Source organism: Trachurus japonicus, chromosome 18, assembly GCF_045865225.1.
Source record: "Trachurus japonicus isolate A0001 chromosome 18, Traja_1.0".
Classification (NCBI taxonomy): domain Eukaryota; kingdom Metazoa; phylum Chordata; class Actinopteri; order Carangiformes; family Carangidae; genus Trachurus; species Trachurus japonicus.
Genome location: NC_140924.1, coordinates 22,446,068 through 22,471,646, shown reverse-complemented (window position 1 = coordinate 22,471,646; position 25,579 = coordinate 22,446,068). Strand labels below are relative to the sequence as shown.

General features: G+C 40.1%; 1 protein-coding gene across 1 annotated transcript in view; it reads left to right on the top strand.

Moving 5' to 3' along the window:
- Nucleotides 1-22,074, top strand: part of LOC146969350 (zeta-sarcoglycan-like) — a 39,389-nt gene extending 17,315 nt beyond the window's left edge. The window contains exons 4-8 of the mRNA XM_085806292.1: nucleotides 5,016-5,103; nucleotides 6,743-6,865; nucleotides 7,846-7,918; nucleotides 19,118-19,241; nucleotides 21,831-22,074. Coding sequence (XP_085662418.1) covers nucleotides 5,016-5,103; nucleotides 6,743-6,865; nucleotides 7,846-7,918; nucleotides 19,118-19,241; nucleotides 21,831-22,022 — 600 coding nt within the window. The 3' untranslated portion in view covers nucleotides 22,023-22,074. The remainder of the gene's footprint in view (nucleotides 1-5,015; nucleotides 5,104-6,742; nucleotides 6,866-7,845; nucleotides 7,919-19,117; nucleotides 19,242-21,830) is intronic.
- The last annotated feature ends 3,505 nt before the right edge of the window (nucleotides 22,075-25,579 follow it).

Sequence of the window (25,579 nt, the reverse complement as noted above, 5' to 3'; positions counted from 1 at the left end):
GAGGAGCATGAAAAAGAGTCCTCAACAAGACTTTGATATCAAATGTTTTAAGATTTTCAGTTGTTCGATTGCCACACAACAGTTCCTATTCCACGATAACACATGAGATCAGTCTGACATGGGAAATTTCACCCAATTCAAAGCTACAAAGTGAGTGTAATTTCAGGCTTTTTGAAATCTGTCACACCTGCCAACACAACATTGTGTTCATAATTTTGTGTTAGTGACACCAAACAGTTGTACCCAGACATTTTCTCACCCTTTTCTCTTTTGTCATGCAGAAATCTCAAAGAAAACAACTTATTTGTCGTGTGTTGTCTGTGATCCTTAAAGTGTTGCTGTTGCATCCACCGGGGGGGGGAACATTTTGGTTGCTGGCAATTTTGCGGTAATGGTTGTGTTTTCAGTCAAAATTGTTGTCGTTAAATAGTTGGGTTTAGACTTTCTACACACTTCAGAGTCACTATACTGCAGCTCTGTGATCAGTTTTCCTTTTTCTTGCTTCCTGAGCCAAAATTTAATTGTCCTATAAAGTTTCACCATTAAAATTCATGCAGACTCAGCCTCTGTTTTGGTGAGAATTCTGTATTATTTTCTGCGAAGGTCATATCATCTTATGGAGCTGACGTGTTTAGATTCATGTTCACTCATTTGAAAAAAGGGGACACAAAAGGGACAAGTTTTAGAATTAGTGCTGTGTCTTTTAATAGCTCCACTTTCTCACATTCATTAGGGTAATGCCGTCTGCCGCTGCTCAAGGACAACAGAGGTCAAAATAGATTTGAGTGCTAACATATTTTTAGCAGAGCGGTCAGCCCACTCAGATTTGTGTTCCGGTGGATTTTAAATCACGGAGGGCCACTGAGACACAGAATATTTTATTCATATTATGAACTACATGAGCAGATTTCACTCATTAGTTCTTACTGTCCGCCTGAATATGCGCAGAGGGAAAAAAAATAAAAACATCAACTGCTTGAGTGTTTAGCCTGCAGCCATGGCCTTTGATTCACATGCACACGATTAAAGCCCACAGATGCGAATAGTAGGTGGACGTAAAGAGAAGCACCAGGGCAGGAATGTGCAGGAGCAATGGTTTCTGCACATCTCAGTCTTCAATTGTCCATTAAGATATGAACATTCTTTCATGACGCTTTCCAGCTTCAACCACTAGTTATATTGTTGACTTTCACCCTGAAAAAATGAAAATATACTTATCCACAGCCTCTTGGTATGTGAACAGTTTGTTATTATATTTGAAAGATATTTTATATGTGTAAAAACCTACCTTAATGGTCATTGTTATGTATGTGTTGTCACTACTACTGTCTGCCTCTGTCTGAAAACAGTGTGGGACGAGGCAACACAGTGCCCAGATACAGTTAATCAAATCTCTGCTGTTCAGACTGTTGGCTCTCGTTATCGTCTCCGGGGACCCTGACTGATCTATAAATAGCATCAGATGCAGGTGTATCTTTATTGGAGTGAAACTTCTCCCTCACCGAGTCTCACCTACCTTGCTCCGGATAAGCATGACAGAGCCGATTGTAAGCGGCAATTTCTGGGATCCAAGTCTGCAGATGAGGGCTGAAAACGCCCACTTTTTATTTTTTTTTATTTTTTTACTCTCGCTATTTCAAATCAAAAGCTTTTCGTAGCAAACCGCAGAAGCAGCAGCAGCAGCAGCAGCGGTGCCTCAAAGCTCCGAACATCCTTAAAACTGAGTTTGCAAGAAGCAATTTAATTTGGCCAACCGTATTAGACTGAAATACACGGGCCTTTTAATATGACAAATATTAAATATGCCTACAAACATGTTCCCAAACAGCCTGTACCCTGCATGCAAAGAGGCTGCCTATGAGATTTTATGTTTGAATGAGGAAATTAAGACGTAATAAGCGTACCTTTTCAACTTTTTTTTTTTCCCCATCTCCTTACATTTACTTGTTCAGCTCAGAATGCAAATTAGCTCCTGGCACAACAGTCAAATATAATTAAAATTTAAATATATTTATGCAAATATTTGGTTGGGATTACAGCAGCGCTCTTGATCTGAGCTTTAAAGGCCTGCGTTTTTATTTTACACCGAATCACCCGGAGAAAGGCAGTGGTGTCATACGAGGCTGCTTTTGTTTTTAAACCGTTTTCATCCAAGCAGTGTGCCGTGCTCTTGCTCTCAGCTGTGATGTTATTCATTGTATGCGGGAAAGCATCCTTTGCCTTAGCAGCAGCAGCAGCAGCAGCAGCAATGGTAATTTTTCAGTCTGATGGGGCCCAGTGCGGCTAAACCAACAGGCTCCATTTATGTGCATTCGCTCTGATCTGCACTTGACCTTCCTCAACAGGCGCGGTGACTAAAAAGCCTTTTATGTGATCCCAAAGAAGTGTTGAAGAGAACAACAGCACCGGCCCCCTCAGGAAACTGTTTAAGACCTATAAACTCTTAAAAGGGGATACTTCAATTCAAGAAGTCAAATTTTCTTCATGATGCCGTGCTTCTGCGAGAACTTCTGTTCATGATGCGCATTTATATCGGAGGAGGAGCAAGCAGGGAATGAAAATGAACCGAACGACCTCTGCAAAGTTGCACACCGCACAAACTTGAGATGAACTGCTGCAATTAGACGCCTCTTTAGAGTATGATGATACATCACAGAATAATTATTAGCTCAATGTCAAACAAAAAGCTTCAAAATGTCACTTGCGCGCAAATAATATGATATAAAAAGTTGTGTTTGCTTTGCAAGCCGTCTGTGGATTTGTTTGCAGAGGCAAAGTCAATATATTAGGTGCCTCCATGTAAAGTACAGGTTTAGTGAACGCTGACACATGTAAACTCTCTTGACAGTGTTGACCTTTTCTGGAAAAACAGATGGGAGAGTCTGAAACGGAGAAAAAAAGAGATGCAGTAGTTGGCAGTCAGTCATGAGGCAGAGAAGATGGAGAGATGAAGAGTATGAAGCATTGATTTGACTGTGTTAAAGCTGCACTGTACTGCAATCAATATTTTTTATTCACTGTGTCAAATGACTGTAATTTAAAGAAGGGGTTATGACTGTTATTGTATTGGTTTGATTGAAGACACATTTTTCTTTTATATACAGTATTCCCTGTCATTTACCTAGAGCAAGCCATATGAAGAAGTGATGCTTTCAATATACCCAACACTTCTGCACACATTTATACTCTGACAGCATGGTGGCTTTATGTGGTACCTCAAAATACTGCCATCAAAATATGTAAGTCTTCTTCAATAAAATGTCCAAGTATCTGGAGAGTTAAAAATACTTACTAACATGACCGATACTTTTCAAAGACAAAGGAATGCAGTCATATTATAAATGAATCATGAGCTGTTTCAACTTTTACAAAGATTCGCTGACAACTGAGGTAAAACTGTTGCACAGAGTCTGAAGTCTTTTCAGCATGCACACAATGACATATTCGTGTGCCATCATTCAAATGTCAAAAAGTTGCAAAGTGCAAAACTGCCAGAAAGCTGAGCAAGTCTAGAGTCGCAATGTCTGCAGCAGAAACAGAATACACCAAACAGCCAACACACATCTTTACCTCAACAACGCTGTCTGCCTACCTAGGCTTCAGCACCCATTTTAAATGATTCCGTTTTCATTAAATGTGCTCTAATGCTTTAATGTGGTTTATTTTAGGGGCTTTTATTAAGCAAAATAGCCACTTGGAAATGTTGTTTTGATGGTATCTTACAGTACAACCTGTTGAATTCTTATTTCAGACATCATCCTCTTGTTTTTCCATTGGTATGATAATGGAAAGTCAGTTATGTTGGAATAATAGTCAGATGACTCGGCACAGAAACTAAACTAGAGAATCTCCAGTCAGCCAAACAAAGGCCAATGTGAAATAGTTTTGAACATCCAGGCAGCACAGTTTACAGAACAGCTGCCTGGACTTTGACATTTCAGATGCTAAAGTTTAGTGGCTCAACCCTGCAAGCTGTCTCGACTCGAGGACCTGATGCTCTGGCTGCTTGTGTTGTGTTGTTTTCGTTTTGTATTGCTTTTACTGAGGCAATGCCATTTTTTTCCCCAGATCTCAATCAAGCAGAGACCTCTTAGGCTGAAAAATGAAGCCAACCCAGGAGTGGCAATAACTGCCTGGCTCCAAAAAAAAATGAGTCAGTCCCCATAGACTCCCATGTTCAAGGTTTACAGCAGAAATAACCATGTTTACAGCCTCCTACAAAAATTACCTTTTGTCTCTGCTCTTGCGTGGCAACTGTATAAGTGGTGAATTTTGATTTAACTCACCTGTTTAAATTTCTTCAAGGCTTATTATTGAGGCTGCGGCCGCTTTGAGTTACAGGTGAATAAATGCATGCTCACACACCAACGTCATCTCCACACAAAACATTTTGGTAGAGTCTGGTATGGGCAAGATGGCGATGACAGGAATGGTCCATCTTCAAAACTACACCTCAAAAACCTGGGGATGTCACAAAGGCGACATCCATCTTCATTTACAGTGTATGATTTCAACCAGCAATCATGAGTTATACCCAGTCACAATTACATATATCATGATTTAAAAAAAACATGTAGCTGCCTGCAACTTAAAGGGGACATATTATGGAAATAATATGAGGTTGAAATCCATGTGGTTTTACGAGCTGTTCCCTCAGTTGTCTGGCAATGATGTAACTAGATTTAGAATTTGCATAATACCACCCCTACCTGGGACCAGTAGAAGGGGTGGGGTGGGGCAAGCAGTGGTTCATTTGCATTTAAAGGGACAGGCACTGAAACCAGCCGTTCTGAACAGGGCTGTTTTGAGAGGATGAAAAGAGCTGTGATGTTTTATCTTTGGGGTATTTTGACCAAAGCATGTCACAGACATGTCTTTAAGACACATGGGAACTATTTTGATTTGTGGAAAAGGAGCATAATATGTCTCCTTTAAATCAATATTTAATATACTAACATGACATGATTTCTTCTTTTCTTTTTTCCTCTCTTGCTCCCACTTCATGCTTCCTCTAGGACAGCTTGTTGGTCTTGCGATCAGAAAAGAACGTGACGCTGAACGCCAGAAACAACCACGGCCAGCTGACCGGCCAGCTCACAGTGGGTGAGTCCTTAGCTCTTACTACTGTACACATCCACTATCTCTGGAAGTTAAGTTACACAGGTAGTGGGAAACACCTGCTGTCAGGGCGTGTGGCCTGATGGTCGTTTAAAACGTAGAGCAACAGTTTGCTGTCCCGGTGTCATTAAGAAGACGGGTTTATATACAGTTATGACTATCTGTCTCTCCCTATGTACAACTTATTAAAAAGGGATATCAGATTGATCTGGCCCTGGCTGTAAATTACCCAATCAATCTTGCTAATTAATAACTTTAATCAACATTAGCCCAACAATTCATCTCTTCAGTTGTCGTTGTGCCTGTTAAAGAGTGTAGTTTCTTCCAGGCACTAACCTTTGATGCACTTATTGAAAGGGCAATGGATTCTTCTTATTATCATCAAGTTCAGCCATCAGTCAGTCCAAATTACCAAAGTCATTTACATGATTAATGACCACTGGAAAGCAAATGACCTCCTTATTAACATTAATAGCTATTGATCTTAGCCAACATAAGTTGAGAGTTGATGCTGATTTGACAAGACTGGTGATATGACACTTTTCCGTCACGCTTGACCTTCCTCCAAAAAAATGTAGTGGCCGCTTTTGTAGAAAGTGCATTTTTGTCTGAAATGAGAAGAAACTTGGCGAGAATAATTAAATTCCCCAGCCGTCGCAGTCTGTGGATTAATGGTAGAGAGATGAGGAGGGCGAGAGAGAGAGGGGGAGAGAAATGTTAAAAGTTTCTGCATGCACATATGGAGAGACACCAAAGTCTGGAGAACAGGCATTAATATATCTCACCCGTGGAACAGGTTACTGATTTGTCTGCACTTCCTGTAAAAAGCGTGGCTCATTTGTCGGGTTTCTTTCATTTACAGAACAAACACAAATTAGCTCAGATTTCTAATGGTCTTACTTGCCAAAACATATTCCCTAAAATGATTAGAGAGAACAGAAGAACAAAAGACAACCTTATTTGTCAGTGCAACTAACAGAGGAAACATTAATAATAGAGTTGCAGACTAATAAGCATTTCATGTGGAAATCTGTCCTCCATTGTGGCCAATTATCAAACTATAGCAAAGGTTTGTTAATAAAACATCACAGCAATGCAGCAGAACTACAATACAATACACCAGTTGTTCTCATCTGACTTATAGGGGAACTATGCAAGTCTGGTCTCTTTTCTGCTGCTTTGCTAACCCTCTTCCCGGCCATGTGCATTCATTTTTAACGAAGCCGGCGAGAAAGCACTCCATGGGGTGGTGGATAATGTTATATATTATATATGATGTGTTTATTTGTGTAGTTTTATCCATCATAAACAACAGATTATTGGTTATGGGGCGTGTTTGTGTTGTGGTGCCGCCGAGATGAGATCTTGGACTCTGGGGTGTAAGCGCCGATCTTGTAAGGTTGGTTTTTGGCCAAGGGATGCTTGGTGGAAGGCAGAGAGCTCCATTCTCCCTGTAACAAGTTACAAGTTATTTTTTTTACCATCAATTACTCTGAAGCTGTTTCATTAAGGTAAAAATGTAGCATAGTTAAGGTGAAAATCCTGCATAGTTAAAGTTAGTTTTAAATGTTGTCAACTGTGATATGCTACTTTTTATTCCCCAACTTGTCGTGTCTCTCTACAGGACCCGAGGCTGTGGAGGCCCAGTGTCAGAGGCTGGAAGTGCGGAATAGAGACGGAGGGAGACTGCTCTTCACTGCAGATGAGGAGGAAGTTGTCATGACAACAGAAAAGTTCACTGTCACAGGTAAAAAAAAAAAAATCTGTACTCTCAACTTGTAATGTGTTGATAGACTACATTAGGGATATAAAACTGGGCAAAGAGTAAATGTTTCGACTGGACATTGTAAACCCAACTAGTCCCTCTACCTTTTATCATATTTCGAGAAATATCAAGAACATTACAGTCCCAAAACATGTTCTAGTCAAACACAAGAAGCCTGACATGAACTTTGCAGAAAGAAAATCTAAAGTCTAAAATTGACAAAAAGTTGATGATCTCATCTATCATTATTAGGGTTGCAAAGGGGCGGAAAATTTCCAAAAAATTTCCATGGGAAGTTAAGCTGGGGAATTTTGGAAATATTCCAAATTGGAAACTTTCCATGGGAATTATGGGAATTTATGGGAATTATTGGGAATTAATTTGAAATTGGGGGTAATTTAAACAAACTGTATCATATCCAAACATAAATGTAAATATTTTGTTTTGTCATAAGCAGACATCCATGCAAAATAATTCAATTAAAAAAACATGAAATCAAAAAACTCAAGCAGGTGTGTCAGATTTCAGGAACAAACAAAACAAAGGTGTGTTGAGCTGATGTCCTCATGATATGATGGTACATGGAGCGCCTTGTACAGTGATATTATGGTGTGGATTACACTGCGGTGGCCACATTTCATTTAGAGTAGCACTCAGGCTCAGCACTCCTTCACTCTCTGGCAGATCAAGGAAAACCCCTGGACTCACATGGTGACTTGGATATGTGTTGCCATGGTGATCCATCATAAATATATGCAGTGGTTAAGTTCATTATTGAAGGAATGATCAGTACTCTAGTTTGATTGACAACACTTACACTTCCTTAAATGAGCCGAACAACAGATTAGGTGTTATAGGTTTTTCTTTTCTTTTTTTTTTGGATACAATTTACCATAGAAACATTGATGGTCGGGCAGTCAGATGTAATTCCTGTGAATTATAAAAGCACTTTTTATCGACAGGCTCCGAAGGCGCCGTGTTTGGACATTCAGTAGAAACGCCCCTGATCCAGGCGAGGGCTTCTGAAGACCTGAAGTAAGCTCATATTAATTGACTTTACAGACATTCATTAAAGCTTAATGTCACATGTTCATATCCTGTTCAATTAGAATGACGATCTTTAAATAATGATGATAAATGTTCCATGACATTTCAAAGTCGATGTGTGCATTAAAACATAGAGGCCAAAAAAAAAAAAAGAGAAAAGGCAGAAACCATTATTCACCAGCATCATTATTCTCTAGCACCCCTCTTGCAAACTGAAGCATCTCGTGGTTGGCTTGTTATCACATATATTTAAAGCTAGATTTGACCATTATATTAATTTCACAGCCGAAGGGTAAGGTAATTTGTTAGTTATTCTCTATAGCAGGCAGAAATTGATTAAAGCATCGCAAGAGCACAGAGAAAGCGGGGCAAGGTTGAGATGCGTATATTAGACTCGTACACTCCCAAGCATGTGATCCCCACTGAACCCCGCCTGAGGCTCTGGGCCCGGTGTCGCTCCATTAACGAGCTGTAACGAGTGCGGTTTGTTGTCCACCTTACTGGTCCTGAAGGGAGGGTTGGGATCAAAGTTGGCAGAAAAAGCAGTGTTCTGGCAGCTAATTCTTCCAGAGTGAGAGGAATACTGATGAGGTCCCACTTTAAAGCGCACACACAGACACACACGTACGCACACACACACACACACACACAGGCTCAGCTCAGGGGTGACCATCTGCAATGTGTTCGAAATCTTAACGAGAGGCAATCGAACGGGAGACGTTTGAGACACGAGAAACGGCAACATGACTTTCAGGTTTCCGACTTTCCTCCCCCCCTGTATGCATCTGATCAAAGCTGTTTAATAGAAACGGGATCAAAGTTGGGTTCTGTTTGTGGGGTTCAATTGAAAAACATAATGCGTTGTCAAATAGTCGTTCATTCTGCAGGCACTTTTTCAAGATGAAATATTTCCAAACAAACCGTACTGTAACAGGCCTTTCTGTAAATTCCCCTGGTTTTTAAACCTAATATATTTCCAAACATCGTCACATCAGAGTTTCATACTGAATGAAATGAAGAGAAGTGAATAATGAAGGCCATTAGAGACAGGAATTAAAGCCTGAAAACATTTGTATTACTAGTTTTCTTTCTTTCTTTCTTTAGGCACTAGAATGACTGTAGACTAAGTAAGTAAGTAGATGATTGGTAGTATTTTTAAGGACATGTTGACATAATGATGAGGTTGGTCAAACAACCATTACTTGTAGATTTCTTAAAAACAAGATGAGGTCAGAACCTACGAGTACATGGTTGGACCGCTTCATAGGCTATTTGCATTCTGCCCGGTGTCAGCCAGAATAAATCCTTCATCTGGTTCTTTCTTCCCTGCTCTCTGTGCTCATACGTTCTGCTTTAATACAACTGATTTCCCAAAGAAGATCTAAAAAGGAGCAAAGTATGAAACAGAGACCAAAACATGGGCCGATAAGCCTACATGTTATCTTCCAGGCTGATACTAAAACCCTGATTTTATAACCATGACAACGTCTGACAAAACCTTCATCTTTCAGCTACATTTACCTGTAAAATGATCACACATGGAAAGTCAGAAGCTCATCCACATCAGCTGCTGTGCAGTTGGCGTAGTTGTACTTTCACCAACCCTTTAAATGTGATTTTAATAAAGTGGGTTTCTCGTCGGAGAGCAATGAATCATAGATTAGAAGTATGTTGATGCGATCATTAGCTTGCAAGGAAAGTAAAAGCAGGCTAGGGCTTAATTACTATACATATAGCCTTTAGGAATAAGTGGTGCTGTTGATGTTAATTTTTCTCCCTAAAGTTTTGTTAACATTAATTTCAGATGACTGACTTTTTTCAAGGGTCAAGTGGCAGCAGTGAACAATCCAGACATCTATGCTTTTACAAAAAAACATTTCTCTGATCACTGCTTAAGAGAAAGAGAAAAAAAGTCATAACATATCCGCATATATCTTTCCTGTCCTTGCTGCATAAATGAAAGTAGTGACTCCAGGGGTGTGAAGTCTGTGTATTTCTTAAAAAAAAAACCCAGAAAGTCTGAAATTTATCCAAACGTTTAACAAGTTTATATCATTTGCACACAGTAAATGGCTGTAGCAGGCTCACCCCACAATTTAGTTGACATTACCACAACTCCTCCAGCAGCTCCGGCAGCGAAGTCTATACTGCTGTTTGATGTAAACACCCAGTCAACAACATAATGAACCCGAAGAGAAGCACTGGCTATGATGTAACTCAGTCTCCCAGCACTGGCTCCTCTAATTGTACCAAAGCAGACACGTTTTCATTATGCAGCTGCACAGTGAATTATGAGCCGGAATCGCCTGTTGATTGATTACACATGTGTAAATCTAATTTATCATCTGATATGATGACATTATACTGTCACTCTATAATTAGAGTGATCAGAAATGATTGACGCACTGAAATGAAAAATTCTTCGACACCCACACGCCCACCTTCTCATTTTCCTCTCTTCCTTTTTACTACATCGCTCCCAAACTCAGTTGAGTGAAGAATCTGACAGAAAGCAAAGTGTGTGATTCAACATATGTGTGAAAAGTAGCAAATGGGTGGGCGGTCGATACCAGCACATCATTAAGTGACAGGCTACTTTACATTCAAATATGATGTTGATTAAAAAAAGAAAAACGTTCAATTGAACTTTCCAGAAAGATTTTTAAAAAGTATTTTCTTGTTAAAATCCATCTGTGAATAATGTATGACGACAAATGAATCAGTATTTGTTATTTTAAGTTTACCCACTTCATAAAGTATCTCTATCCTTCCCTAATTGCTGTCCTAAATTATTGCCAAATTAAAATTTTCACTAAAATCAAGAAGTGATTTGTGGCCAAATAAACAGCCTCCACAGACAGCTGTCATTGTTCTAACAAGCTGACAGCAACAGTTTCACAGTGTTTCTCAGTAAGAGCTTTCATTTTACTCTGCTCTTGTTAACGAGTAGTGTTAAGCATTTTGGGAAATATGACTCACATTTAAGCATGTTGAATACAGTAAGTGGAAGGCTACTTATTGGTAGGCTACCACTGGAAAGTCATGTAAATGGCTTTACACTGTAACTCACGAAGGTTTTAGTCGCTCCACATTCACATCTCGTCTGGACACATGGAGTTATACTATGACGAGGCAGCGGCGTGCGCTCCGTACGTGCATGTGAGAGAGTCATGGATGAGAGAGCGCACAGCGCGGCAGCCGGGGGTTAAAATCTAGAAGTGCCGGTACTCCGTACCGGTGAGTACCGGCCCACTTAAAGCACTGAGCAAATGAAATTTTCGGAGGATTTAGATGGGATTTTTTTTTTGTATGTGTGGCTTTGAGTTTTTCATACACAATGATGAATTTCTCCTCTCTCTGAAAGTGTGACAAGTTAAACCCTCTTTGCAAACCACTCGCCACCTGTCAGTATAGACCTCTCTGGATGATAAAGACAGAGCTTGGCTGGCTTCCACGTCGCTCTTCTTTTTTTCCTCTGTAAAGCAATATCACTCTCTTTTGTGATGTGTTTTGTTTCACCGCGAGCCAATGGTAATCTGGGAGAAAAACAGAACCGAGACAAAAAAAAAATCAAAGAAACCCACCTGAGATCCTCCTCCTTTTTGAAGCATCTGTTCTCTTCTCCGAGGGCTTTATCTGTGTACACACACTCGAGTTTGTCTTCATTTGTCATCCATGTGCTGCTGCTGAAATAATTGAATATAACTTGTAGAATAAATGCAGTTTAATAACATATTTTTTATCGAAGAGTTGTGAAATTCATCAAAATGTCTACTGGACTGGACTTTATCAGAGTTTGTATAGATGCAACCTGCTTTGTATGTCTAGTTCGTACTTCTGGATGCTTTTGCACAAGAACAGTTAAGAGGGTCATACAGAACCCAGTCAGCAAGAGCTGGATAAATCAAAAACAAGAGGTTGTTGTTGTCATATGCCATTATTATGCTGAAATACACAAGTAAATGTAAAAAAAAATGTCTAAAATACCATTTGGCTTTGAAAAATGACATTTGTTTGTTGTTAAAACATGGCATAAATTAACAGAATTCATATTTTTTTTATTCATATTCATATATTTCACTTATGTGAATGATTTTACTTGGGTTTCGTGTGAACACTGTTGTTAGGCTGCTAAATTTTAAAGATGAACTGAATGGTTCCGTGCTCCGGCAGCTCACGTGAAGCCATGTGTCAGGACTGAGTCCAGCCTGAGCTCTTTGCTGCATGTCATCCCTCTCTCTCCTCTGCCCCTCACCTTTCCTGTCCTTCTCTCTACTGTCACTATCAATAAAGGCAAAATGGCCAAAAATAAACCTTAAGAAAAAAGGGTGGGGGAAAAACCTGTCTTCAGCCCACGTGAGGAAATTTACACAGGTGCCACAGCAGCACAGGAAAGATGCACAGCACCATGCATGAAGAACAAAATAAAAGGCACTATATAAATACATTTATACACCAGGTGAGAAAAGGTTTTCAAGAGGCAGAAAGTTACTAGTAAAAATTCAAAAGAAAATGTGTCCTTGACCCAAAAGGAGAATCAAGTTTAAGTTTTGTAGCAGCATGAAACATGTTTTTTTCTTTCTTTTTTGCTCCTATAGCAGGAAAAACAAAGCGTGTGAAGTCTAGGGCGGCAACTAATGATTATCATTACCTTGACTCTATGACATATAAATGACGATGCATCCCAATTTCCCTGTGCTCAAGCTTTTACCTTCAGGTGTCAGGCTTTGTCTCGGCAGCAGTCAAAAACCCTTAAAATATTTCATTTACAATGATTAAAAACATAAAGGTAGTAGATCCCCCCCCAAAAAAATTAATCCATAATGAAAATAGTTTGTAATTACTTGTCTGTCACTGAGCAGATCAATGAAGTGATTCATCCTTGAGGCTTTGGTGAGGTTTGTAGAGTAGAAGGTCAACAGCTAAATAGCATGATTAATTTATAGTCCATTACTTTTGGTCCTCTGCCACCGACGATCTCCTATTTCACACTGTTTTTTTTTACTCCCTCAGTCCATCATCTCTGTCATCTGTGTGTGCCAGCCCCCCCCACCCCACCCCCACCAAAAAAAGAGAAAAAGAAAAACTAGGAAACAGGTTTATCTGCGCTGAGGACCTGTCAGGAATAGAGACCTTGATGTTGAGGACTCTAAAACAAGGGGAGAGCTGTTATAGAGTGGATGTGGTCCTGCAGGAGAGATGTGTCAGTTTGTCATGTCGTGCTCTCGCCTACCAGCTTCATTACCTTCAGTCATAGCTGTTGTCAGGGTCTGATCAGCTCCTTCACCTCACCGTCACCTCTGCAGCTCAGTTTCACTCTCAAAGTGACTGCTGCTGCTGCTGAGTTTGAGGCCAGAAACAAGCTGGTTATTAACGGAAAAATACCAACATTTAAAAATATTTGTTAATTACATAATCGGATCATTTTAGGAAGCTGCTCTGATCCCTGATGCACATTTTTTTTTTATTTGTGTTGCCTCAAATCCACCAGAAGATATTAACTCCGAAGCTGGTTTTGCGATGCAGAATCTTTTTACATCGTTTTCACTGTGATAGTTCTGTCATACGGTTTGTTCATGAAAGCATCTATTCTCCTGACATCTGTTCGGAATAGATAGTAGATAGGAGTGTGATCAATACAACAAAAAGTCCCCAGGTCTCAACAGTGTCAAGGACAGACTTTTTCAATTGGTTTTTTTTCACTCTGTAAATAAAACTGCTTTTTTAAAAGCACCTGGGAATCTGTTAAGACAAGTGTGACGATAAAGACAGGAGCGGACCAGACAGGATTTGATTTGAAGGTTCTCTGGTTTCTTGCAGGGGCAGACATCACATGGTACCAGGGCCGTTGTATAGGGGAGAAAGGTGATGATAATTCTAGGGGCCCACAAAAAACCCCAGTAGTCTAATCTTTGTATGACTGATTTATTCTGCATAAGACCCTGACTAATACTCATAGTAATGCTGCATTAGCATCGAAACAAAGTAGGCTAAATAAAAAATTATAATACATACGTAGTCTAAGAAAAAAAAGTGGAAAAGTCAGGGTGTATTAGGGGCCCACTTTAGTATTCTTTAAGGGGGCCCAGAATTCCTAGCAACGGCCCTGCATGGTACAGCATCGGAGAGCAGGGAAGCGGCTTTTCGGTTTGATTTTTCTGCTCAACTTTCTGCTATACTCGAGCTCTCCTCCTCCTCCTCCTCCTCCTTTAGGTTTAAAGTCTGTGTTTGTCCACGTGCCCCTCTCCAGTTGATCCTCGGGACGGTCTCAGCAGTTGCAGTGTCCACACCAGAGTGACAGGTTCATTAAGAAGATAAAGGCAGAAGAGAACAACTCTTCTTGCTCCCACTTAGCTCTGGTCTGGACTTTCCTACCAGCAGATTGGTGGGATTGAGATGTAGTGCCTCAGGAGTGTTTTTTTTTTGTTTTTGTTTTTTTTCCCAGTCTTGACTGCAGGCAAGAAATATGTTTCTTTTGTTGTTGCATATTTGGCCCTGAGAGAAATGTTTCGAAAGCAGAGAATACTGCATATGGGGACCTACAGTGATAATAAATTTGTTTTTGCGGGGAGGTATAGCTATATGTACACACTCAGTCACTCCATCTGTCAGCATATAAATAAACATCTATAATTGCCTTGCAAGCCTTCGCAGCCTCCAGTGAAACTCGCATTAAGTGACCAGAAAGACAATGGGTGTTTAACTGCTTGATCTATATCATATTTTCCGTGTAGAGAGTTTAAGCTCCTCTCAACTCAGAGGAGATTTAGAGATTATCAAGCGAGAAATTATTTTATCTCTCATGCTATCAAACTGTAAAATGCTCCTGATGAGTCAGCTGATGCAGCGCCTCGAGTACAGAATTGGCAGCGATGATCGAAACGTGGACCATTGACGATCGAGTTAGATGATGGCTTGATGCACTGTTTTGTATCCTGGCGGTCGTACCTAAGCAACCTGTGCTGATAAACAGTTTTTTTTGTTCGTTTTTTTGCTCCCGAGGTGAATTTCCCTCTCAATGACAATAGTTTTAAGTCGAAGTCATATTTTTTTCCACTCATCACATCCTCCTCCTCTGCATTGCTCACTGTCACGGTCGTCAGTGCTGTCGTTTGTCATTTTCCGATTGGTTGCCAAGCTACAACAGGGCAGGTTTGCCGTAGCAACAAAAAAAACCTCATGCCCACTGCCAGCGTTACATTACCTGCCTGTGATGTGACAGGACGTGCTGTACATTTGTAATAATTTCAGCTGTGATCATAAAAATGTTGCGGATGAACCAACACTAAAGCTTCAGTTGTGGAAACCCAGAGTCAAACACTAAACCTATTCAATAAGGGAGAGCACAAGGAGATCAGATGAAGTTCATATTGAGCGCTAATTAGTCATGTTAAGGAGGAAAAGGTGCTCTTAGAAGAGATGAGTCCTTAATAGGCTCTTGAAGATGGAGTCGAGGTGACCTTGCTCCAGTAGCATTTTGTGGCTTGTCTCACCATCTGGTATTTTATTTATGCATCCAACTCTGAAAGTCATGTGTGAATATATGTGTGTAGTCGATATCGTTTGGGCTTTGAACTTACTGTACGTGTGCGACCTGCAGAAGTGAGTCTGTTTACAAGAGCTTTAGAAAATACGAAGCTTTATTGGAGAAGTTGCCTGTCTATGGCTTCAAGGCCTCCCTTTTGAGAGACTCTGTTTTGTGTAGTTGTGTCTTTCTCTGAGTAATGTCATTGTAAGCAAAAGTTAGGTTAATTAATTGGCTGTTGGTGGTTATTTAGATCTTTTTTTTTTTTTTTTTTCATCCACTACCTTTTGTTGTTGGAAGTTGTAGAGAGGCCGTAGAGCAGTGTTTCCCAACCTTTTTCACAAATTTCTGGCGACCCCGCCTCCATCAATCAAGATGCGTCAGCTCAGATATTTTTATATGCTGCATTTTATTTGAACTCGATTTATATTCAAGAAAGTTAAAGTATAGAATACAGTTGTTTAAAGCAGAAGTAAGCGGAATATTTGTGTTAATATAAGTCTTAAATAGTTATATCTTCCGACGGGAATCACTTATATAGAGTGTTTGGTCTGAAACACGGGTCTGTCAGTCACTCTGCTCTGCTGTAAGCCGAAGAGAAAACTTTCCTTGTATCCTACAACCTTATCCAATGAGGAGAGAGAACGGCATAAAGGGGCGGTCCTCTCTGTGTGTGCAGCCAAGGGATGCGCCTGAATGTGGTGACGTAGGGACGAGGGCGGGGACTGCTAACTCCATCGGCTGACAGGAAGTTAGCCAAAACGACCGGATCGCTTACTTCTGCTTTAAGATTGTGCGTGGTGTTCTTAGTCATAATTTTAAAAGAATAATAATTAGTTGAGTTTTTTTTTTCCTTTTTTTTAAAAATCAATTAGCTACTAGACATTTCAGGCGACCCCATTTGAATTCCAGGCGACCCCACGTGGGGTCCCGACCCCAAGGTTGAAAAACACTGCCGTAGAGTGAAAAGTGAAGTTAATGCTGACCTATAAAAGTAAACGTAACTTTCACCCTTTTGAAATCCCCTCAACATACACAGTAGATACGCAGTATTTAAAACAACCTCATCCTCAGTGACATCGACGTCGGCCATCAGCGCGCCGGGGTCAGAGCCGCCGCTCACCTGTCCGTAGCTTTGCGATACGGTGACCTTTCTCCGAGATGTAAAGGTCATCCCGAAAAAGCAGCGAGAAAAGCTGGTCAGGTTTTTCCACAGAGCTTGATGCAAACAGCCTTTATGACTGCAAATACCGTACACCTTATCTGCAGTGAGGGCTTTACAGTTTACAGTTTACTGGACGGGGCCCAGGAGCCCTGAAATATTCTGGGCACACAAAGCTCCTTAGTTATTTTTCCTGTCAGGAGACTTATCTGAAGGTTTCTGTATCATTGTATCATTTTAAAACAAACACCAGTAGCTTAACTTGGCGTCAATCAAACCTCATTCTTTACACATTTCCTGGAAATTAATGAATGAACATGTAGATTGTCATACATACATGTTTTCTTTAGAGAAATTAGTTGTTTCCTTTAAGGTCATGGAAAGTATTATTCATTCATTTTTGTTTTTCACATGGATTGATTCTTCTTTCTGCTCAGCTCTACTAGTAACATAACTCAAGAAAACTGAAAACATTCTCTATGTATGATCTGGAAATTACTATTCTATGTATTCAACACTGTGTTTACTTTTCTCTAGCTATGTAAGACCTGTTGAAATGAAACACACAGAAAATCTATAACATTGAGCACTTTATGTTTAATTGAAAACCAGCTCATGGACCTGACTCCACAATTTGTGGAGCTTCTGAAACTTACACATGCAATGGAAGAAAGTACCAGTTCATTCATTACATTTAACACAGCAATCATAGGGTAGTGGTGTTAAAATGGTGTCATTTACCATGAGGAGTGGAAGCAGTGAGCAGCTGTCAATGCTTTTTAAATTATATCTCATTAATAGTAATGGTTCCTGCTTTTACCAGTCAGCAGTAAAGTGAAATGTGAGTTCCTACTGTTGTTAGAGCCTCTCAAACCAAACTGTGAGGTTCCTATACATGGAACTGGAAGTAGTTTGAGGTGGTTATAAAAACCCAGGAGACATTTTTAATGTAATTCATTTAATGCTTTATTTTGGACTGTGTCTGAAACAAGCACTCTTGGAAATTGAGTAGTTTGTCTTCTGGCAGAATTGCCCTGAGTATGTGTGTGTGTGTGTGTGGGTGTGTGTGACTGTTTTGAATAGAGTGGAAATGTCACACGCACGTCACATATCACTAACTTCTCATTGCACAGCTCAGCTCAGAGTTTTTAATGGGTCTTTTAATGACTCATCCATCCAAGCCAGGGATAATCAGCACATACTTGAGAAATAATTATGGAAACATACGAAGCCGAGCAGCGACTCGCACGGACACACGGATCCTTGTGGTGTTTTCCGCTAATGAACGGTACGGGTTCCGGAGTAGAAACGGCCAGCTCCGCGTTGCCATTGGAGATTTGAAATTCTATACGATTAAATGATCAAAACTCTAAAAAGTTCCAATAAACACAAGACAGCGTTTCCAGCTGTGATCAAGACATGCAGACGAGAAAAACACACCTCATTATCGTCTTGTACATTATCTGCTCTCAGTTTGAACCGCTTTTCAAGGGGAACAAAGGAAAATGAGCGGTAGATTGGTAAAAATAACAAACGAGCAGACGACGTCTATCTTTATTCCCGCGGGTGGAGGGCACAAACAGTCCCAGGTCAAAGGCACATTTCACACATCCTCTCCAAACTGTATCTACTGAAAGCTGATTTAAAGTCAAAGAGGCTTTTCAAATGCAGATGAAATTCATTTGCTTTTCTTTCTTTTTTTTTCTCCTCGTCTTATTCCACTAGCGCATAATCCGAAATGTGTGTCACTTTCAGAGGGTATGGAGATTTAAGCGATTTCAAGTCGGCTCCTTAAAGTCTTCCATTTAAAATTCATTGAAAACAGATTTGGGGAAGATGGGGACAGAAAATCAATTTGAAATGGTTATGAGTTATGAAAACAAATTCCACATTGATTGGCTCTCACACTTATCTTTCCCCGTGTAAACAAATAGTCCACGGGAGGAAAATGCAAATTGCATTAGCCTCAGTGTTGCTGAAGGTCAGAATCAGCTGATACAATTATGGGCTGTTTAGGAGCCATGCTGGATTAGAATAATGAGAAGAGCTATTTAAACATGAGCAGCAGCTTTAATACTCCACAGGTGGCGAAGTCATTGGTAAAAACTAACCCTCCCGAAATACATTTATGCACCAGACGTCAAAAAAAAATATCAATAAGCTGGTTTGTTTATTTTTTTTATTAAATGGGAGACATTTTGAGTCAATTTTTAAATGCCTTGCTGCCCTGGGTTTGTTATGAAACAAATAACATGATTGAATTCCATCAACCTGCCTTAAACCAGTTATTTCACAGCCACATTCATAAACTATGAACTGAATAAGAATCAATTTAACCTTGAATGCAACTTGTGTCTGCGGCTATCAAATCATACTGAAAGGCAAAGTTTTAATGATGCAAACATCCTGAAAGTATAAACAGAAGAAATCGATAAAATTCATGCGCTAAATCTCTCGAGCTTGGGCTTTTTTTTTTCCTTCTTCCTCTTTTCCTTGTCAGACTGGAGTCTCCGACGCGGACTCTGACCATGGAGGCTCCCAGAGGGGTCGAAGCCAGCGCCGCCCAGGGGCCGCTGAAGGTCACCGGGCGAAAGGACCTCCAGCTGGAGTCGACGGAGGGAGAGGTGAGGAGGATTACCACCATTTAGGCTCACCACATAGTGTCACATTTACAATACAGACATCAGAGAGGTGCAAATAAACTCCACATATATAGCACTTTTTCTGCTGTAATCCACCACTCCAAACACACACACACACTCTTGTGCATCAGGAGCAATTAGGTGTTGGGTATCTTGCCCAGGGACACGTCGACAGACAGATTGGAGGAGCCGGTATCAAACCACAGACCCACTCATTAGCAGACAAACCGCTTTGCCTCTTGAGCCAGCGCCATGTTTTAATTCAATTCTCAGCGGATGCATCTGTTTTTCCAGCTCTGTGAGGCTGTACCTGCCACTTGAAGCTACAGAGCCTTGCAAAAGTATTCACACCCCTTGAACTTTTTCCACATTTTGTCCCGTTACAACCACAAACTTCAATGTATTTTATTGGGATTTTATGTGAACCAACCCAAAGTAGCGTATAATTGTGACAAATTGTTACAAATAATAATCTAAAAAGTGTGGCGTGCATATGTATTCATTCCCCCTGAGTCAATATTTTGTTGAACCACCTTTTGCTGCAATTACAGCTCCAAGTCTTTTGGGGTATGTCTCTACAGACTGCAATTTTTGCTCATTCTTCTGTGCAAAAATAGCTCCAGTTCAGTCAGATTGGATGGAACAGCAATTTTCAAGTCTTGCCACAGATTCTCAATAGGATTTAGGTTTGGACTTTGACTGGGCCGTCTAAACTAGTCCATTGTAGCTCTGGCTGTATGTTCAGGCGCGTTGTCCTGCTGGAAGGTGAACTTCCGTCCCAGTCCGATGTCTTTTGCTGCCTTTCACAGGTTTTCCTCCAGGACTGCACTGTATTTATTTATTATTTATTTTGCACGAACATATCATTTAAAACAGCATGAACAATCATCATGACTGGGATGTGCAAAGGGGAGGTATAGTAGGAAAGTAAGTGATTGAACAGTAAATAAGGAAGTAAGGAAAAATACATACATGAATGAATAATAATTAATGAGATAATGAGAAAAAGAAGAAGAAAAAAAACATGACAATAAATGTCTCATCATGTTTGATAAGACATGCATAGCTCCATGCATCTTCCCATCAACTCTGAGCAGTTTCCCTGTCCCTGCTGAAGAAAAGCATCCCCACAGAATGATGCTGCCACCACCATGCCTCGCGGTGGGGATGGTGTGTTCAGGTTGATGTGCAGTGTTGGGTTTCCACCCACCACAGATACCATTTTGCATATACTGTACGCCAAAAAAGTTCAATTTTGGCCTTCGATTTGTAAAAAATCTTGAACACCATGTATCATTTTCTTTCCACTTCACAATTATGCGCTATTTTGTGTTGGTCTATCACATAAAATCCCAATAAAATACCTTCAAGTTTGTGGTTGTAATGTGACTATAATGTGAAAAGGTTCAAGGGGTATGAATACCTTTGCAAGGCACTGTAAATGCTAACATTACAATATGTTCACAATAACATTGCTAACATGCTAGCAGGTTAAATGTTTACCCTGTTGACCATCTAAACAGCTGGTGATAAGAAACAGTGACATCAGGGCATCAGCGAAGTTATTACAATTCATTGTGAGTAGAATATGAATGTCTGATCACATGGTAAATTTCCATCTAATCGTCAGAAGTCCCGTCACGAAATAATATAGTAAGCGTACGTTTCATACACATTTTGTTTCAGTCCATCAACTAATCGGAAAAAGTTGCGGAGCCTGCCTGTGCGGAGGAATACTGAGTGAGTTGGTTAGTTAAGATAAGATAAACGGGAGTCCAAGTAATTTGACATATTTGAGCATTTTATAAAAAGTAACGCATTAGTTACTTTTCCTGGTAATTGGTTACTTTGGTAACACTTTACTTGAATACGTGTTCATAAAACTGACATAACACTGTCATAACCATGACATAACACCTGTCATAACAATGAATACTTATGACAGCTGTCGTTAAGTGTCATTTGTTAAGTTATGTCACTTTTGATGCAAAGTTGACATTGAGATATATCCTTGTTATGAGAACTTGACATAATTTTAAAATTTGGGCAATTAGGTCTGCTATGACAGGTTATGTTGTGTTTATGTCAAGTTCTCATAACAAATACATCTCAAACAATGTCAACTTTGCATCAAAAGTGACATAACTTGCCGAATGACACTTAACGACAGCTGTCATAAGTATTCATTGATGTTTATGACAGGTGTCATGTCATGGTTATGACAGAATTATGTCAATCTTATGAACACGTATTCAAGTAAAGTGCTACCGTTACTTTTATAATGTAGTAATTCAGTCACTAATTCAGTTACATTTTGGGCAAAGCAACAAGTAACTATAACTTATTACTTTTTAAAAGTAAGGTGCCCAACACTGTAGTCAGGGAGGCGTTTCAGTCTGGAGCAAACAGCCCACCACCATCAGGCAAACAGTGATTTCATAGACAGATGGAGCTCCCCATTAACTACTTGACCCAACTCAGCAGACAGGGCATTCCTGGTTGTTATCTGAATGACTCCCAGCATGTGTCTGATGTTTTGTTTTTTTCTTGTTTTGTTTTTTTTGCTCCTAGATTCTTTTAGACGCCAACACCATACAGCTCGGGAGCCTCCCTCTCGGCGTCTACACGGCGTCTCCCGGCCAGGCCGCCCGGGAACAGACCATATACGAGGTGTGCGTCTGCCCCAGCGGCAAGATCTACCTGTCCCCAGCAGAGAGCAGCTCCACCTGCCAGGCCATGAGCAACATCTGTCTCTGGAGCTGACCTGGGAGCAGATTGAGAGATCGAGACTCATTTTGGTAACATTTGATCGAGAGTGGGACTCACCTGGGTGGAGTTCAAACTCTTCACTCACTGTCTGAGCCGTTTTGAGTTCAGATCAGTCCACGGGGCACCTGAGCGTGATCACCTGCAGCGATCGGCTGAAGGTCAGGACTGGGCACCGACCGTGTCCGAGGAGCAGCTCTACTAAATCAGGAATCTAAACATTTCCACTACTGCTATTAGAGTCAGAGGACACAACTTTTATTTTTCTACTCTGGGCTCATTTGTCGACGCAGTGACTGTTTTTAGGATTCAGAAAGAATAAGAGAAGACAAAAACACAGGTGCCTTCAGTTGTCATTTTGAACCCGTCTGTGTTTGAAGTTGATGGTAGAAAGTGTAGTAAGCACAATAATGTCATGTTTTCTCCCCCGGAAAAAAAAAAAAAAAGTTGTTTATTTTGAGTATTCTTGATAGATATTCTAGTTTTTTTCCACTGTGTTAGCAGCTGTTTCATTTGAAATTAAACATGTTTTTATGTGGCACACATTGTACGTGATGATTAGCCTTGATAAAGACGAGTGAAACAACTCTTGGCTGTTTTGAATGTCCAGGAAAAGGTTCACAAAGCAGGACTCCTCCAGTTTAAGGTAAATATTTTACTTTTGTCAAGATGATATTGATCTTACAACATGAGAAAAGTAGTCACAGTGTCTATTTAGTAGCTGTTCTTGAGCTACACTGCAAAAACTCAAAATCTTACCAAGAATATTTGTCTTATTTCTAGTCAAAATGTTATTTCTAATCAAAACAAATCTCATTGTACTTAAAATAAGACTCATCAAATTAAAAAGTACCTTGTTTTTAGACACTTTTTCTTCTTTCAAGCATATTTTCACTTGAAATAATCTGATAGTGGAGCAAGCTTTTCTTTCCTATTACAAGCACAAAAAACCTGTTTTCACTGGCAGATTTTTCTACTTATTTCAAGTGAAAATTAGTTTGAAACAAGTGAAAATGATCTAAAAACAAGTTGGTGGTGAGTCTTATTTTAAGTGGAAAGAGTTTAGTTTTGACTAGAAATGAGACATTTTGACAAGAAATAAGACAAATATTCTTGGAAAGATTTTGAGTTTTTGCAGTGTATATTACATGATCTTCACCAGATGAGGCACCTCCAAAATACTGATGAAGATCACGATGATGAAGCTCCAGAGCAGCAACCAGATGGATATTTTGTTGTTGGCTTTCAAGAATGTTTTTAATTGCAACCCTTGCACATCAACCCCCACCCTCACCCGGTGTGTGAACTGTGTCTCTCTCCGACGCAGCGGCCCACCGTGGAGTTCCACTCAGGAGTCTGGCTGACCTTGGCGCTGCAGCTGAGAGCCGAGGGGCGGGCAGCCATGTGTCAGCAAGACCCGCTGGAGTGCAAAGTCTCGCTGCACCCTCCTCATCCTCCACCATCGTCCTCCGGCGGAGACGGCCTGGGTTTGGTAAGAAGAGCCGTGCTCGCAGTGTGACAGCTCAGAGCTCAGCTGTCCTGCACACCAACTAACAGCTCATTAAGTTTCTTCCCCCCAGTGGCATCATCATGTTTTTTTTTTGTTTTTTTTTTGAAGGATCCACCATGGAGAATGTTTTGTTTGTGTGTGAAATGACCATATAATCACCCTGAGTAGCGAAGTGGGGACTACAGCAGAGAAGTGTTAATTAAAATGCTGCAGATTCATCTCATTTGCTCCAACTGTGTGATGTCTGATGTCACACATTATGGAAGACAAAAAATGAATTATGTTATAACATCTTAATAATTTATCTCTGTGTAGCAGGAGAGTTGCTGTTTCACTGTTACATGCTAAAGTTGCTTTGTCAACTGATTCAAAGCTGCATTACAACACTGAGCAGTTCTTGTCTGCTGATGTGACACTGGAAAACGAAAAAAAGAAATGTTATTTTAAGTTAATAATTTGGCTCATAACATTTTTAAAATTGTGTCCATGAGGATTTCCCAAACTGACACATTCAAATCATACTGAACACTGTATTATTTAAAGGGTACATACACATACACCAGTTAATTTGACATTTTTGCTACAAAAAAGTTACTTAAATAATATATTATGAAAATCAATCACCAACTGTTTTGATAATCAATTTATAATTTCAGCTTTAAATGTGTATTTTGGCTGCTCCCTGAGAGCAGTGAGGCTGTGAAGCATGACAATAAGAGAATCAGAGTCAGTGAAATGATCAAGGTGAAATGAACGTTCATTATTCAAAACAAAACCGGCCAAATGATGTGAATCAATATAATTTACATCAAAGATTTATCCATCAAACCGAAGCCTGTCAGTGTTGATATGTAAATTGAGTCGTTTTTTTAAGAGATTAAAGACAAAAAGGGAGCGTTTTAAATGAGATATTTATCATTTAACAGACTGTGCACACAGAAATGAGCTGATTGCAGCCCAGAGAAGCTGAGAAAGGAGTGGAAATGAATCACAGCCACATTCTACACATGTTATTACCTGGTATATTTCATTATCCACTCTGTTACTGTAACGTCGACGCCTCAGCATTACACCTGGAGCGAGGCTTAAGTCTTTTTTCTCTCCCGGGCCGAGCAGAGTTGTTTTTTTTGAAGACGCAGGGCTAAGAGCAGATATTATTGTAGCCTGCTGCCTGCACTGTCACGGCCCGGTGCGCATCACAGGTTTTTCCTGGCTTTAATTAAGCCCGAAGTTGCCATCACAAAAGCTGGGATCAGTGTTCCTGCAAGAGCCGCTGTAGGTTTTTTGTATTTTAATCTCATTTTTCAAACAGCGTGCGGGAAGGGCTTGTGGAGCAGCAGGTGCTGGAGGACAGCTGATCAAGAGTTATGAATATGTGTCAGAATCATCTGCATCTGCGTTCTTTGAAATCAATCAATGCTTTGAAGCATATTAAACATCCCAGAATGAAGTAGAAGATGATGAGATGGACGAGTCCTCAGCGCCCGAGAAAGAGTTGTTCTGCACTTTTGTGTGACTGGTGGGCATTTTTAGAAGACATCAAATTTCCAAACTAATAACTTTGCTCCCCTCCTAAAGCAGTAATACTCATATAAAGTGAGCACGGCAGGTGAAAGGTGCGGAAGACTTGCAAAAACTTAATAATCAGTTCACATTAGGGAGATTGATATTTTTGCTGCTAGCTAAACACTTCTGTTTTTGCATTTCTGATCATGCAGAAACATTCATTTGGTTCCAACTGGCAGTAGAAGCTTAGACCTCAGAGATTGCTACTGGTTTGGATTTGTGTCTTTATATGCATATTGGTTTTAAAACCGACTGTAGATTTAGCCGCTCCTGGATAAGGAAACTTCCTGTCTACAACTTTATTTTATTTTTAAACAAAAAAGAATCATTCATGATCTTGAGATGTTACTTTGGCATAAACATTTCTGCAAGTTTGTGTGGTACAAATTGATGAGATGTGGTGTGTTCAGGTGCAGCTCGGACAGCCGTGGTGTGACAATGCCAGTCTTTCTTATACTTAAATATTTAGATCATATCA